The sequence below is a fragment of the Microtus ochrogaster genome, linkage group LG4, assembly GCF_000317375.1.
Source record: "Microtus ochrogaster isolate Prairie Vole_2 linkage group LG4, MicOch1.0, whole genome shotgun sequence".
Taxonomy (NCBI): domain Eukaryota; kingdom Metazoa; phylum Chordata; class Mammalia; order Rodentia; family Cricetidae; genus Microtus; species Microtus ochrogaster.
Window position 1 is genome coordinate 46,896,587 of NC_022030.1, and position 14,683 is coordinate 46,911,269.

At 38.8% G+C, this 14,683-nt stretch overlaps 1 protein-coding gene across 1 annotated transcript in view; it reads right to left on the minus strand.

Moving 5' to 3' along the window:
• Positions 1-14,683, minus strand: part of Pard3b (par-3 family cell polarity regulator beta) — a 1,033,383-nt gene that overhangs the window by 876,928 nt on the left and 141,772 nt on the right. The window contains exon 2 of the mRNA XM_026786343.1: positions 11,172-11,273. Within this exon, the coding sequence (XP_026642144.1) occupies positions 11,172-11,273 (102 nt within the window). The remainder of the gene's footprint in view (positions 1-11,171; positions 11,274-14,683) is intronic.

Here is a 14,683-nt window from a genome sequence, read left to right on the forward strand (position 1 = left end):
GAGAGAGAGAGAGAGAGAGAGAGAGAGAGAGAGAGAGAGAGAGAGAGAGAGAGGGAGGGCAAAGACTGTCACCTTTCCCTGTGGGTTCTAGCAAACTTCAAGGATCTTAGAGTTTACCTCTGCTTTTTATTTTTTTAAATGTTTGCCTACAATAGTTAGTCACAAATGTCTCACCTGTGTAAAAATAGAAGTTACAAAGACTAGGGAACAGACCACATAAGTATAGCTAGGTGACACAGCTTTAGTCTTGTTTTGAGAAAGATCTATCCTGGTTTCCATAAAGATGACACTACTCTGTATATGCGTACTGGCCAGTAGTGAGACGGGTGTTCTTTCCCCATAAGAATGAACTAGCCTGCCCCTGGACATATATCCAAAGAACTCCATACCCTGCCAAAGAGACCTGTACTTGTTGCCATACTATTCACAATAGCAAGAAAAGGGAATTAGCTTAGATGTCTATCAACTGCTGAATAATGAATATGTGGAACATGCACACAATGAGATTTACTCAGCTGTAAAGAAAACTGAATTCTCAGGAAAATTAAAGGATCTGTAAGATGTAGTATTTAGTAAGGTAATCTGAAAGAGAAAGACAAAATATACTTGTTCCTTTCATAAGCAGAACCTAGTATGCAAATGTATATACATGTATGTGTGTACACGCACGTGTGTACACACATACACAGACACACACCCCACATACAAATACACATACACACACACACATGAATGTTAGGTCCCTACCCAAAGTCAGAGGTAAATTTCATTCCTTTGACCAAGAGAAAATAGTGTTTTCTTAATGCTTCAACAACACACTAATCAAGGCTACTGTAGCATTTTACCCTCAAGAGTAGAGACCTTAAAATCACTTAGGAAAAGCACTAAAACTGGAGAGAAAGCATAGATATCACTGTTCAGGAAACTGGATAAAAAATATGCAAGATCTTCACCTATTACTTCTTAGATTTGCGGTTGTTTCCCTGCGGTCTAAATGAGAAACTACTTATAAAATAGAAACCTATGTCTTCAAGCTCCAAGACATCCAAGAGTTCTGATTAACCTAATCTATTACACTTAAGAGTAAAGCCTAATGAATCAACACTTAATAAACTTCTGAAGACTTTATAAACCAGTGGTTCTTAACCTTCCTAATGCTGTGAACCTTGAATACAGTTCCTCATGCTGTGGTGACCCCAAATGATACAATTATTTTCATTGCCTCTTCAGAATTGTAATTTGCTACTGTTATGCTCTTATTATCATAATATAAATATACATGTATTCCAATGGTTTTAGGTAACACTGTGAAAAGGTCATTTGACCCCCAAAGGCATTGTGACCCACTTCAGTGTGACCCACTGAACTAGGGTCTAAAAGGAGTTCGAGCCACACGCTTCTGTACAGCCTCAAGGATGTCCAGTCAGATTGGATGCCAGCGCTCCTTTTGGCATTTTGGCTAGAGAACCAAGGACATTTTTGAGACCTTCACTTTGAGGTTCTGCACTAAGATGTTTCTCTCCTTTTTCATCACCAAAAGCAGTACACACTTTCATTTTTACAGGAGTTAACCACAGGCTTGGTATAATTTCCATTTAAAAGGCGACCTATTTAGAAAATCTCATTATACCATCATATGCTAGCTTCCTTTTCGAGTGAATACAGTGGCCCTTTAGTTTAGAATACACTAAACTGTCGGTCTAGAAAAAGCAAGTTCTAACCCTATTATCAACTAAGAACTATGAGACGCCTCAGGTTTTGTGTGTCTGGATATTTCAGATATTTAGGTTGGGAAAATCATCTTCTATCACACTTTTTAAGTCATTCCAGTTTGTTTATAGTTAAGATTGCATAAAAATCTGTATTTAAATTTAATATACTTCAGGTTGAAATCATTAAAGAAAATGTATCTGAACCTGCTTCTGTTACTGAAGTCTATACAAGAGGGGTTTCCTCTTTATTGCTTAGGAAATGTCACTTGATCATTCGAAACTGATTGGTAACATCAAAAGAAGGAGATCTAAAAGGAGAACATGAAATGTTCAAACTGTCAGTATTAAGTTCAGAAATTTAGTCATGCTTCCCTAAGTGAAGGGAGCCTGGATTCCTATCATGGAAAAGATACACTCTCTTCTTAGGCAGAAAAATCATACACATAGAGACTTTAAAATATACTATAACTTAAGAGGGTAGGGAAATTGAATAATCTTGCTTACTAAAAATGTATTTATAAAATATGGTATTTATGCAAAGTTTGGAAGGAGTACCCCACAGAAGTGTTATAAATACCAGTTCAGATTTTTACACAGCTCATACCTTTTTGTGAAACTTCCAATGAACTGAACAGTTTGTTAGGCTCCATGAGTAACCAAGGAGTCTGAACAGCAGACTCCTTGGCCAGCTGCAGGCCGCTCCTACCCTGGATCATGGGGTCTATAGTGCTTAGCTGTCTTGTGTTTTATAACTTCCTAGTGTATTCCTTTAGATCTCTTCTCTCCTAAAACACATGTTCTCCGTCATGCCTTTTCTCCTCTCCACCCCTTGAAAGCACCCCTTCTGCCCATTTCTTAAAACCTACTTTAAATAATTAGCTAGTGAACACATGTACACACACACACATTTTAAGATCTAAGGCTTTAGGAGCTGGAGGCAACTGTCCTTCCACTACAGTCTGCAGTTTGCTGTTTGAATGTATGACTCTGAGTATATCTTCCTACCCATGGTGTTTCTACAGAGCAGCCCATTCTCCCTCTGAACTCTCCTGCTATTATCTCCTCCTGAGGATCTCCTTGGTAGAAGAGAGAGGTCCTTTGACACAGGCCACCTTCTTTCCTTCTAAGGCTCTCTCAAGTTCCTTGGTAGCCTGGTTTTCTCTCATCACCGACAGTCCTTCTGGTCTACAAGGAAGCGCATCCATTAGTACTTCAGAGAACTAAGACCAAAGGGGATTTCTTCAGCACGCCACAGTCCTAAGTGTTACTGCATAGTTCGTTTCCTTTGAGCCTTCTCAATGCAGCTGGGACAGGGATAGCTGGCCATATAGTAAGAAAGTTTGTAAATGAGAAATGCTAGAATATTTAGAAAAACTTATGACCACACTATAAAATCCCAGTCCTTTACAAGATATCAACTACCTTGCTGTGATGGAGCTGGATCCAAGTGGTGTTAGTGGAATAGTCTAATTAATGCACACTTGATGGCTCATCAATTAGCACTTGCAGACATTTGCATTTTTAAGAGAAGGTATTTTCTTTTGATATAATTTAAGATACTGTAGTGGGATTTTAATCTGTAAGTTACATAATTAGAAATAAATGTTTCTGTAAATACTGATTGTCCCATAATCTTGGCAGAGATATATACTTATACAAACAGCTTTAAAGGAAATTAAAGTGAGAGAGAAAATTTGTAGGACTGAGTCCAGCAAGACAATTTATGGATAAGGGAACATTGCAAAGTGAAGGGTGGATTCTCTGACTCTTTTTCTAGCCCTAAGTAAAGCACTGTTATAATCTCAGACATGATAGGACCTTTTGGTTGTCAAATCTGAATTCTTGCAAACCTTCTCTGTATACTTTTTGTTGCACTAAAGTAAGTAGCTATATGAGCAGGGCCATACGACCTGAGGATTTCTTCTGACTAAGAACAGGTGGGCACGCCACCACTTCTATACAGGGAGGTACTGTTGGCTCACGCTCACTCATACCCATACACACATGCTGTGATAACCAACCACGTAAGTTGCAGAAAGCACTGGGGAGCCCATATTTGACTTGGCCATCATTAGTATCATTTTAGTTTTAGTTATTATCTCCCAAAACCATTCATCTTCACCATAGAAAGGTCACAAAGGTATTAATACCAAGTGCTCCTCTGGGTTTAGTACATGCCTGCACACTGCTACCTATTGCAATATTTAAAAGGGACAACATCATTTCTTGGAACAAAGGTAGAAGCCCTCAATTTTAGCTTGAACTTTATCATTGACTAAAATCATAGATGTTTATTAAAACCAAAGTACAAGCAGTGTGTGGTAGCAGATACCTTTGATACCAACACTCAGGAAGAGAGGCATGCAAATAAGCTTGCTATATAATAAATAAGCTACATAATAAAAGCCTAAGAAGTTCAAAATGCTAAAAGACAAATATTAATGCTCATATTAAAAATATTATGTATATGAAGTTACAGTGCTCCAAAAGCCACTTACGTTTGAGGTGATCTGAAAGTATTGATTATTAAAAATAGTCTGACCTGGCTATCAAAAGACCAACAAAAATTGAGTAGGTACAAGTTCATTCTTCATATGAACATAGTGTTTTACTGTTTTTATTGAATTGTCAAACACTGCTTATAACTTACCCTGTGACACTAAAAACATTTACCATTCTCACTTCACCAGTGAGGAAACTGAAATGCTGAGTGATCATTTCATACCAAAAAGTGTTCATTCATTCATTCATTCTATAACTTTCTGTATAGCTAGGAAGGGCATTCACAGTTAAAGGCACTGGAACTAAGCAGTAGACAAAACTGAGACCCTCAAAGAGGTAAAAGTGTTATACCCAATATAAAATGAATCCTAACTATGCAGAGAACAAGGACAAGGATCCATATGCACACTAAACATGGAAACACTAAAGTATGGGGCAATTGGAAGGTGTATGTAAAAGGAACAGAAGACTTATTACCTCTGTCATTTAGGATGCTTTAGGCAGCTGGGGTATTCTAGGACCTTGAAACAGAATCTATGACTATGAGGATTGGATCATTCACCACAGTTATCATTTGGCATCCAGAGAAGTTGGGTCCAGAATGCCCTTAGACACCAACCTCTATGGATAGATGCCCATGTCCCCAATGGACAAGAAGTTGCACCATAAATCAAGGGCGCCTTACTAAGCATACTTAACAGAGTATAAACATCATTTAAATAGTTGTTACATTAAATTGCTTGTGTGATAATGACAAGAGGAGGTAAAGACAGCATATCGTGACAACAGGTACAAAATATCCCAGGCTTAGGGATAACAATGGTGGAGCAAATGTTGGAGAAGAGACTGTGGATCTGCTCACACCCCATTTCATGGGTACAGATTCAGTGAACCACCTGATGTGGCAAATTCAAGTAAATTGGACTCATGCTTTTTGGCATTTTTTTTTAATATTTTTGATCCACAGTTAGTTGAATCCACAGATTCCAGATCTGAAAACACAGTTTGCAAGTCACATTCCTAGAAGGAATATGCTTTAAGCAAAACTTAGAATAATGTAAACCCAATCTACCTTAATAGTCATATGCTAAATATAATATATAATTGCTGTAGGATATTATAATAAGGTGTGTTACTTTTGTTTATGCTCTGGAACATTGGTAAAATGATGCAAAGATGTGTTTGATTAAATAAAATCCACCTGCTGCCTGGTGGCTGAGTCAGCAACTAATTGACAGGATGTTGTAGGGAGGAGTCAGGTGAAGAAGGGTTTATAAAGAGGGGCGAGGAGACGCAGGACTTATTAGAGATGCAAGGAGGTGAGCTAGGAAGCGCTTGCTATTCAGCCTTTCTGGTAAGCAGGATTCCACCTCAGCCTTTGAATCTTGTGTTCTTTAGAGGGACAGAGATTTAGAGAAGTTTTTTTAGTAGCTTTGAAAGAGTAGGTGCTGAGAGAACAGAATTTCCTCTAGCTAAGGCTCTTGTGGCCTCGCCCCTGCTGGTAGAGGTGGAGCTGCAGTTGCCGACCAGGGCAGCCATAGTTTGAAAGGCAGCAGATGTTAAAAAAGAAGACAACACATAATAGCACCTAACATCATGGATGATTTTGTGTTCATTCTCCTGAGCATTTGGCTTTAAATCGTGGCTAGGTTATCACACATGATTCAATATAACATAAACATACTACATTTTTATTTCTTAGTTCCAATTACCCATGAGAAGACCATGGCACAAAGAAAGCAGTTAAGTGTCTGAAAGCAATACAGGTAAAAAAAAAAAAGGGCCAAGAAATGAGCTAAATTTGTTCGGAATCTAATCTCTTAGCCCATAGTTAGCACAGGTAAGAGTTAAGAAGCTGACTAGACATAAGATCAGTTACCTATCAGTTACCATAGTCTTAGCCTAGAATTTTATTAATTTAAAATTTGTATCTCTGGAAATGCAAAGAGTGGAATAAATACATATGAAAAGATAAAAAGTGAACTGTGTTTATAAATGATTAAAATTTTGAAATAATTGCTCAATTCAAGCATCAAAGACTTGGGGAAGGATATCCTATTGACATAAGAGAGAAAAGAAAACAGAACACAAGGAAGTCCTCTGGCAGAAGTCACCCTGCAACACCAGCTTTGATCTCTGCAGCTGTGGTCAGAATCCAAGGAGGAAATTCAAGACTGGACTCAGCAATAAAATCAGGCACAGACATGGAGTCTTAGAGATTTCCCTGGTTCAGATATTTCCATTTAGGATGATGCTAAGGTTAGTCCATTTGGATCTGACTCTGGTATCCCCTTTGGGAAGATGCAAAGGTTAGCCCATTTAGATCTAAGATTCTATCATTTCATAACTCTATAGGCAGAAAGTCATCTTGAAATGTGGATCTTCACAAATTATCTCTTTCCTTCTTTACAAGCTTTTGCCTGTCTTTCTGAAGCATGATCATAACTTCAAGACCCAAAAAACAGTGTCAAACTTTCAGAATCAAAATTACCATATCACTATTTAAGAAGATAGAGTAGATTTAAAACAAACACCTTTTGTTGTGGTGGAAGTGTCACTAATAAAATAAGTACTCAAAAGTAACTCAGGATTCTTTAAAAATGGTAATAATTTAGGGATCATTAAAAACAGATTTAATGTAGCACCCCCATTTCCCAAGCAAACACAATGCACACCATGACATGTAATTACACACTGACAGTCACTACGTACATCATCACATCAGTTCTGCCGTCAGTGAAAGGGAAGGTGAGAAACCCAAAACACAAACAAGGTTTACAAAGGCAAAGGATGTCCTTGGCTTTTGTAGAAAGCTCAGAGAGCACAGGTAGGTATGTGTATACTCTGGCTAAACTCCCCGCTTCTGATCTGTGAGCATTCAAAAGACAAATAATATTTCAAATGGGGTAGTGTCGAATTTCAAATGCAGGAAGGGGCGTCTGAGCTGTGCCGTCCACTAGAGGGCAACAGAGTGTTCTCAGACAGCACCGCGGCCATGTGTATTGTTTCAGGTCACTAGTGTGCACACTAGTCTCCATTTGAATACGACGTGAGATCCTTGAATGCTAAGTGTGCTAGCAGAGAATGTGTTCTCATAAGTGGTCTCATTCTAAATTTAGTCATGCTGGTATTTTCATTTCTCACATAATAATAATTTGTTAATCCAAATATTGTGTCATATTAATCAAATATCTTCTTATACAACTACTTTGAGCAATGTAGTAACTTTAAAACAAATTTTATAAGATTTTCTTAAAAAACTATTAAAACGTACATGAAGATAGTTCTTTGATACTCCAGTATTTAAATTCAAGCAGTTTAGTACTTGAAACGCACAAGTGAAAATACAGTAATGACAGTACCATATATTAAAAGACAGCAATGGACATTTATCGCATACTTCTTCTATATTAACACCACAGTAATCAAAATTTTGCCATCAAACAAACTGTTGAGCTTGAGGTTAAGGCAGATAAAAATCTTGCTGTTAGGATCCAGGTGATCTCCCAGTCTGCCTCCAGGGATGCATAATCAGCCACCAAATACAACACACACACCCTTCAAAAAGTTCCTGCCCTAACAGCCTGCTCTCTGCCTGTGCCTCTCTGTCTCTATCGCTGTCTGTCTGTGTCTATCTCTCTCTTGCTCTCTATCTCTTTCTCTTGTTCCTCTCAGAAGTGGCCTTTTGCCTGCCTCACAATAAATCTCGTGTTATATCTGTTGCATGGTGTGGTTTCTGGGGCATTCCTTGGCCCCATCTGCCAAGGTACTCTTCTGCCCCTAAACCACTTACACTCTGTCTAACAGGCACCTATACCAAGCACAGATAAAGCTGAGCTGATAGTGAGACTTGAGAACTAGACGACACTTGGCATTCAGGGGTCAGTGCACAGTTGTGCTAGCCAACAAGAACTCCTGGCCTGTCTGCAAGCATAGCCCCTCCCTATTCCTGTGGTGATGTACTATTTAGTAGACTTTTACTTTCATAGTTAATAAAGTCGTGGCAGCAATTCCATTTTCATAAAAGTTATGTATTTTCATATTTCCATATTATGTTGAAGTTGTCTTCTTCAACCATGCCAAAAACTAGTAAAACAGATCACAATGTAACTGTTTTAAAAGTGTGATATTGGGCAACAAGACCATGTATTTTAGAAGCCACCTTGTCAGCAAACTAAGTCAATTCTATTAGACCCTTCTGTGATTTTACATCAAACCATTCCACCTTTAGCTTCTAGCCTTTATTGAACTGCACAGGTGGGTTTTCCATAAGTGAAACAATGTTAGCTGATTCTGCTTTTGGATTCACAATGTGTGTCTTTACTGCTTCGTGCCTTGCTTCTAGGCTATCAATGGGCCCTCACTGCCACTCCCCCACACCGCAGGTAGCCTATCCTAGCAAAGGGAGTTTTATGATTTCAACATGATGATCATTGTTGTAATATGAGCGGCGGGGTTGCTTTCCCAGCACCCGGCCGGCCCCACGGCTAGCTTTACCCGAAATAATTACACGGAAACTGTATTCTTTTAAACATTGCCTGGCCCCATTAGTTCCAGCCTCTTATTGGCTAGCTCTTACATATTGACCTAACCCATTTCTATTAATCTGTGTCCACGAGCTGGCTTACCAGGGAAGATCTTAACCTGTGTCTGTCTGGAGTGGGAGAATCATGGCGACCCTCTGATTCAGCTTCTTTCTCCCAGCATTCTGTTCTGTTTTCTCCGCCTACCTAAGGGTTGGCCTATCAAGGGGCCTAGGCAGTTTCTTTATTAATAAGAAGTCACTCCCACAGATCATGTCCATCCACCCAAACTTGTCTGTGCCTGCTGTCTATCCATATTCTATATGTGAAAGAGTATTAGGCAACCAGTTTACTAATAGGTACTTATAAAAGCCCAACTATACCTCAGACAATCTCAGGTTTGATATGGCACAGGGATACACAAGCCATTCATGGCAACTACTCCATGTTCTAACGGGACTGAAAAGGAAGGAAACACATTTGGTAGTGCTCTGCTTCATGCTGACACAGAACTGTGAGGAAACAAGACTGCACACAGAGCATCAGAAAAGACAAGAATTCTCTCTTTTCCACCATTTTTTTTAAATAAAAGAAAGACACTGAAATGATTTTTTTTTCAGGCAACATCAAAAGTCAAATCCTCACGGATTGTGTCGAACAATGACAGGCTTCATGGAGAGGCATGAAAGTACATTGGAAGAGTACTTGTTGCTATATCCAACATATCTGTATACTCTGCTAAGATTTTAATGATTATCTCCCTCTGTCTCCTTATTTAATAACAGTGTCAATTCCTATTACAAAAAAAAAGACTAAGCCCAATAAGGCTTCTTCTGTGGCTAAAGAATAGGGTATGGTTTAAAAAACTTTGCAGAGCAGAGAAAGAATGCAGCAATTGAAAGTGCCGGACTGGACAGATATCCCCAGCTGTTGACAGAATCTCCCCTCCTGAACTGCGGTTTGGGGGGAGGCTAGGGTGAAAGAGTTTCTTCTGTCCCTTTTAAAATGTCGCATTTTTCTGCTGTTTCTATGAACACACTGGCAGTGGAACTTGAGTTGTGATTGCCAAACATCTCAGCTACCTCGCAGGAAGGTGTGCCCAGGGAGGAAGCAGAAGGTGAGGTGGGAAAGACATGTGAATACCCATCTCTTGGTGGGATGAGGGGGTGGGATTCATGTGATATTGTTTACATATGCACTATAGCTCAGGCTGTAAACTCAGTACTCATGAGGCTGAGGTGGGAGAACTTCTTAAGCTTAGTGCCAATCAAACCAGCTAGAATGAAACCCTATCTCCAAAAACCACAACAAAAGAACAGTCATTAAATGTCTTAGCTGATACACACAGAACGCAAAAGAGTTAAGGATCTTTAATACCTGCCTTCTAGGGGCCACAATTCTGATGAAAAGTTTGACTACCATACAGAGCCACTCAAGCCAAGAGCCAAGAGAAAATATAAAATACAAAACCTATTTGAAAAGATTTACGTAAGCTTGAAATACAGACACACACCTTAAACTTCAGAAAAACAATAAAGAGAAACATGACACAGATTAAAGAAACCTATAAACAGTGCTAAGAGTGTACGGAACAAACCTTGGAAGGAGTTCCATTTCTGAGGACAACCTAGAGTTTATATTAATCAGAGTAATTTCCGTGGCAATAATCCAGAATATAGCCATGGTACAGTTGACTTTTATACCTTTCTTAAACATTTTTTTTTTTTTTTGGTTTTTCGAGACAGGGTTTCTCTGTGGTTTTTGGAGTCTGTCCTGGAACTAGCTCTGTAGACCAGGCTGGTCTCGAACTCACAGAGATGCGCTTCTTAAAGTAGTAAAAAAGCAAAACTCCACTAAATCACTATATTTGTGATGAATTATTCTCAAATAGGTAAGAGAACATTTTTAAAGTTTCTTAAATATTCAATGGAACACTCTTCTTTTCTTCTGGAGTGGGGATGGGGTTATCAATGAAAGAAAGACACAATACAGTGTGTCATCTACTTTGAGAAAAATCTACGCCATAGTTCTTCATGAATCATCTATTCCCCAGTATATTCTCAATGTAAATGCAAGCATGTTCAAACTCAGGCATTAGGATAAATATTTAGCAACTGTCTGGAATAAACTCCAGAGCCAACAGCAGCAGCAACAACTCCAAAAGCCTCTGTGGCTGACACTAATTTATTGAGATATATTGGAACTCTTGAGAATGAAGAGTCTGCTAATTAGGCCCCCACAAACAAGTCCCCAAACTTTGAGGAACTTCAAGCAAATATCTGATGAAGAACTTTGATTTATGAGCTGTCCCAGGTGCAACCTGAACAGATGGTATCTTTTAATAACAACTAACACATGAGTTTGTTAGGAAAACCAATGGCTTCAATATATGCTGCTTGGTAAAGAAAAGGAAGAACATTTTAGAGGCATCTACCTTATCTTTGTCTTCAACAACATCTGCTAAGACGTCATCCGGATCCAGGATCCCTCCATCTGTGTACTCTAGATGATGAATCTTCACCCAGTATCCCGGATCCTGTGGTAGAACAAGCAGATGCGATGAGTCAGACTACTTCTACCAAAGTAAGATACATTTTAAGAGAAATCATTTGTCTCAATAAGAATACGCTATACTGACTGTCTTAGGGTTTCTACAGATGTGATAAAATGCCATGGTCAAAATCAACTTAGGAAGTAAAAGGTTTATTTTGTCTTACAAGTCTCAGGGCAGAGTTACTCAGGGAATCAAGGCAGGAACTCAACAGGGCAGGGAATCTGGAGTCAAGAACTAAAGCAGAGTCCATGGAGAAGAGCTGCTTACTGGCTGGCTCCCCATAGCTTGTTCAGTCAGCTTTCTCATGGCACCCAGGACCACCTGTCCAGTGGCTACACCACCCTCACTGAGCTAGGCCCTTGTACATTAACCAACAACCAAGAAAACAGTCTCCAGCTTCCCTACAAGCCAATCTCATGGAGACATTCCTGTCTGTTGAGAGCTCCCCAAATATGTCATCTGTGAGTCAAGAGGACAAACACTAACCAGCACAAAACAAAAATCTTTTCATATAAATATTGTCACTTTTATCCTATGTTACTCACAGAATACCCACCTCATATTTTTCTGAATATCAAATTACAATTTAAAAAAATGAATTGCCCAACCAACTTGAAAAGTATATTCCAACTTAAGTAATGCCAAAGATATTCTAGAGGAGAATGATCCTGAAGGTACTTTATCAACTGTACATAGTTTGAACTGTGATATAAAATTCCCAAAGCAGAAATATGTATTGTAATGTAAAATTCCAAAGTAGAAATACATAACTCTGTAACTCTTAAGCTATGGCTTCAGAATATCACAGTGGGAAGGGAGGCGGGCTCGTCTTTTTAACTTTTCCATGCTCGGTGTGCACCTTCAGCTGCAGTGTCTTAGTGGTTCCTGGAGAAGAGGCCCAGCTCTATTCCCATTTTTCACAGCATGCTAGTCTCTGGGTAGCTGTGTTCAGAGTTGAGCACGGAGTTGTCTAAATAGAACTTATGATTTTTATTATCTCCAACTACTGTTTTAAATGCTTAGTTTGAAAGAATCTGATATTAAATGTAATGGTGACATAACTCTTTCAATTGTTTGTGCATTGCCTGGTTCCAAGAACAGTATGAAAATAAAAGAATTATAACAATGGGAAAAGAACACAACTTGAAAAATGAAGTGAAGGAAAGCATCAGGAGAGATTTTAAGAAACAGACAAGCTAAAACCAACTTGGTTCTATGATTCTTAACCTCAGAAAGAAGGAAGGCATTAAGCTATAAAGCACTTGGTAAAGAAACAGATACCAGTTTCTAAACAGAGATGGAAATCCTACTAGGATAAAGCTTTAAGCCTTATCAAATGAATCTTTATTAAGAATAAGAGCTAACGGAACCCACAGAATGCAACTGCGATTTTACAAAAGCTAATAGAAATGTTTGCCATACAGCCTTCCCTTTAACCCCTGGTGAAAAGGGAGAGCACGCTAATACATAATGATTCTTTAAGTCATCTATATGGAGGTCTTGGCCCAAATATACAACTTCACAAAAATCCAACTTGATACCGAGTAGCCCAAATACACAACTTTACAATAATACCCAACTTTACAAAAATTCAACTTGATACAATGATGGACTTAAAAATCTGAAGGCATTCCCCGTCACTAGACTTTAAACATCTCAAAAATATGCTTATTTTTTAATAGAGTGTATGAAGAACAATTCCAGAGAGATTAAGCCTTTCATTTACTTCTAATGCTAGGATTATAGGCACAAAGACTGACAATTTCTTAGGAAACTTGAAATGCCTGCCTCTCTTGCCCAGATGGGAAGCCAAGGTTGTGAGTAGTATTCTAAAACTGTTCTCTAACCGCTACACACGTCTCTCTCTGTCTCTGTGTACGTGTGTCAGTCTCTCTCCCTCCCTCTCTTTCCCCCCTCTGTGTCTGTGTGTGTGCCTCTCTCTGTGTGTGCATGTGTGAGTCAGTCTCTCCCTGTGTATGTTTGTGTGTCGGTCTCTCTTCCCTCTGTGTGTGTATGTATGTGTGTTAGTCTCTCTCTCCCTCTGTACGTGTCCGTCTCTTCCTCCCTCCCTCTCTTTCTCCCCTTCTGTGTGTGTGACTCTCTCTCTGTGCATGTGTGAGTCAGTCTCTCCTCCCTCCCTCTCCTTCCTCTGTGTGTGTCTCTCTCTGTGTATATGTGTGTCTCAGTATCTCTCCCTCTGTGTGTGTGTCAGTCTCTCTCTTCCCCCACCTCTGCATGTGTGTATGTGTGTATCAGTCTCTCTCTGTGTATGTGTGTGTCGTAGTCTCTCTCTCTGTGTAAACAGTATCTCTCTCTCTCTCTCTCTCTCTCTCTCTCTCTCTCTCTCTCTCTCTCTCTCTCTCTCTCGTGCGTATGTGTCACACCCATACAAAACTTTTTTTAAAAGAAAAGAGTAAGCTTATGATGCTCACACATCAACCCTGGAAAAACAGACAAGCCCCAGAGCAGCAGTCTCAAGTGAGTAGTTAATACACTCGATAGGAGAATCAATAAACAAGAACGTACCAACTATGGTTCTGCCTCTGTGGCATTCAGTTATGGTTCCATAGATCATTTTAAGAATATGGATTCAGTATGAACAGCCAACAGCACCATCAGAGTATATAAACATTTCAACCATTCCATCGCAGTCAACATTTTACATTTTGCTTACATGGCCTTATTACCATCAGAAAAGAACCAATCAAATATAAAAGGATTGACATATATGCCATGGCTCACAATTAATCCCTAGCATCACCATAATGTAGGTTTTTTCATGAGCATGACATTTAGTTTACATTCATCTTGTACACATATCCGTGCACATATAAATAATATTTTTGAAATATCTCTGTGCATGTGCTCATTTTACAATCCAATCAGTCTTATTATATATACTCCAGGGATCATTAAAGTATTGAAAACTAACATATTATATGTTATATTTCCTCTACTTCTAATAATACACTGTTAATGTAAATCTTCCTGGAATTTGAAACTAAGCCATTCTACAGGGATGAATGTGAAAAGCTAAGATAAAAACATTAATTAAAGCAACAAGACAGTAAAATGATCTTTGCAATGATCAAATACAGAAATTGTTTCAAACATGTACTGCTATTAATAAAGAACTTCTGTTGTGCATATATGACACAAAAGTTGGCTTTGGCTTTAAAAACTATATTAATCTAAGAATAAAAAAGCTCCTAGAGGCTTAAGTTGTCACTGGCGACACTGCACTTACCAGGATGCAACTACAGAATGGAAGTTAATGGAAAAGACAGACTTTCTTTGTAGAACTTGTCAGATTTCATGGCATGGATCCACAAATGGAATTCCTGGTTTTTAATGCCATTGGATAATGCATTTCCAGCTTACTGGTAGCTAGG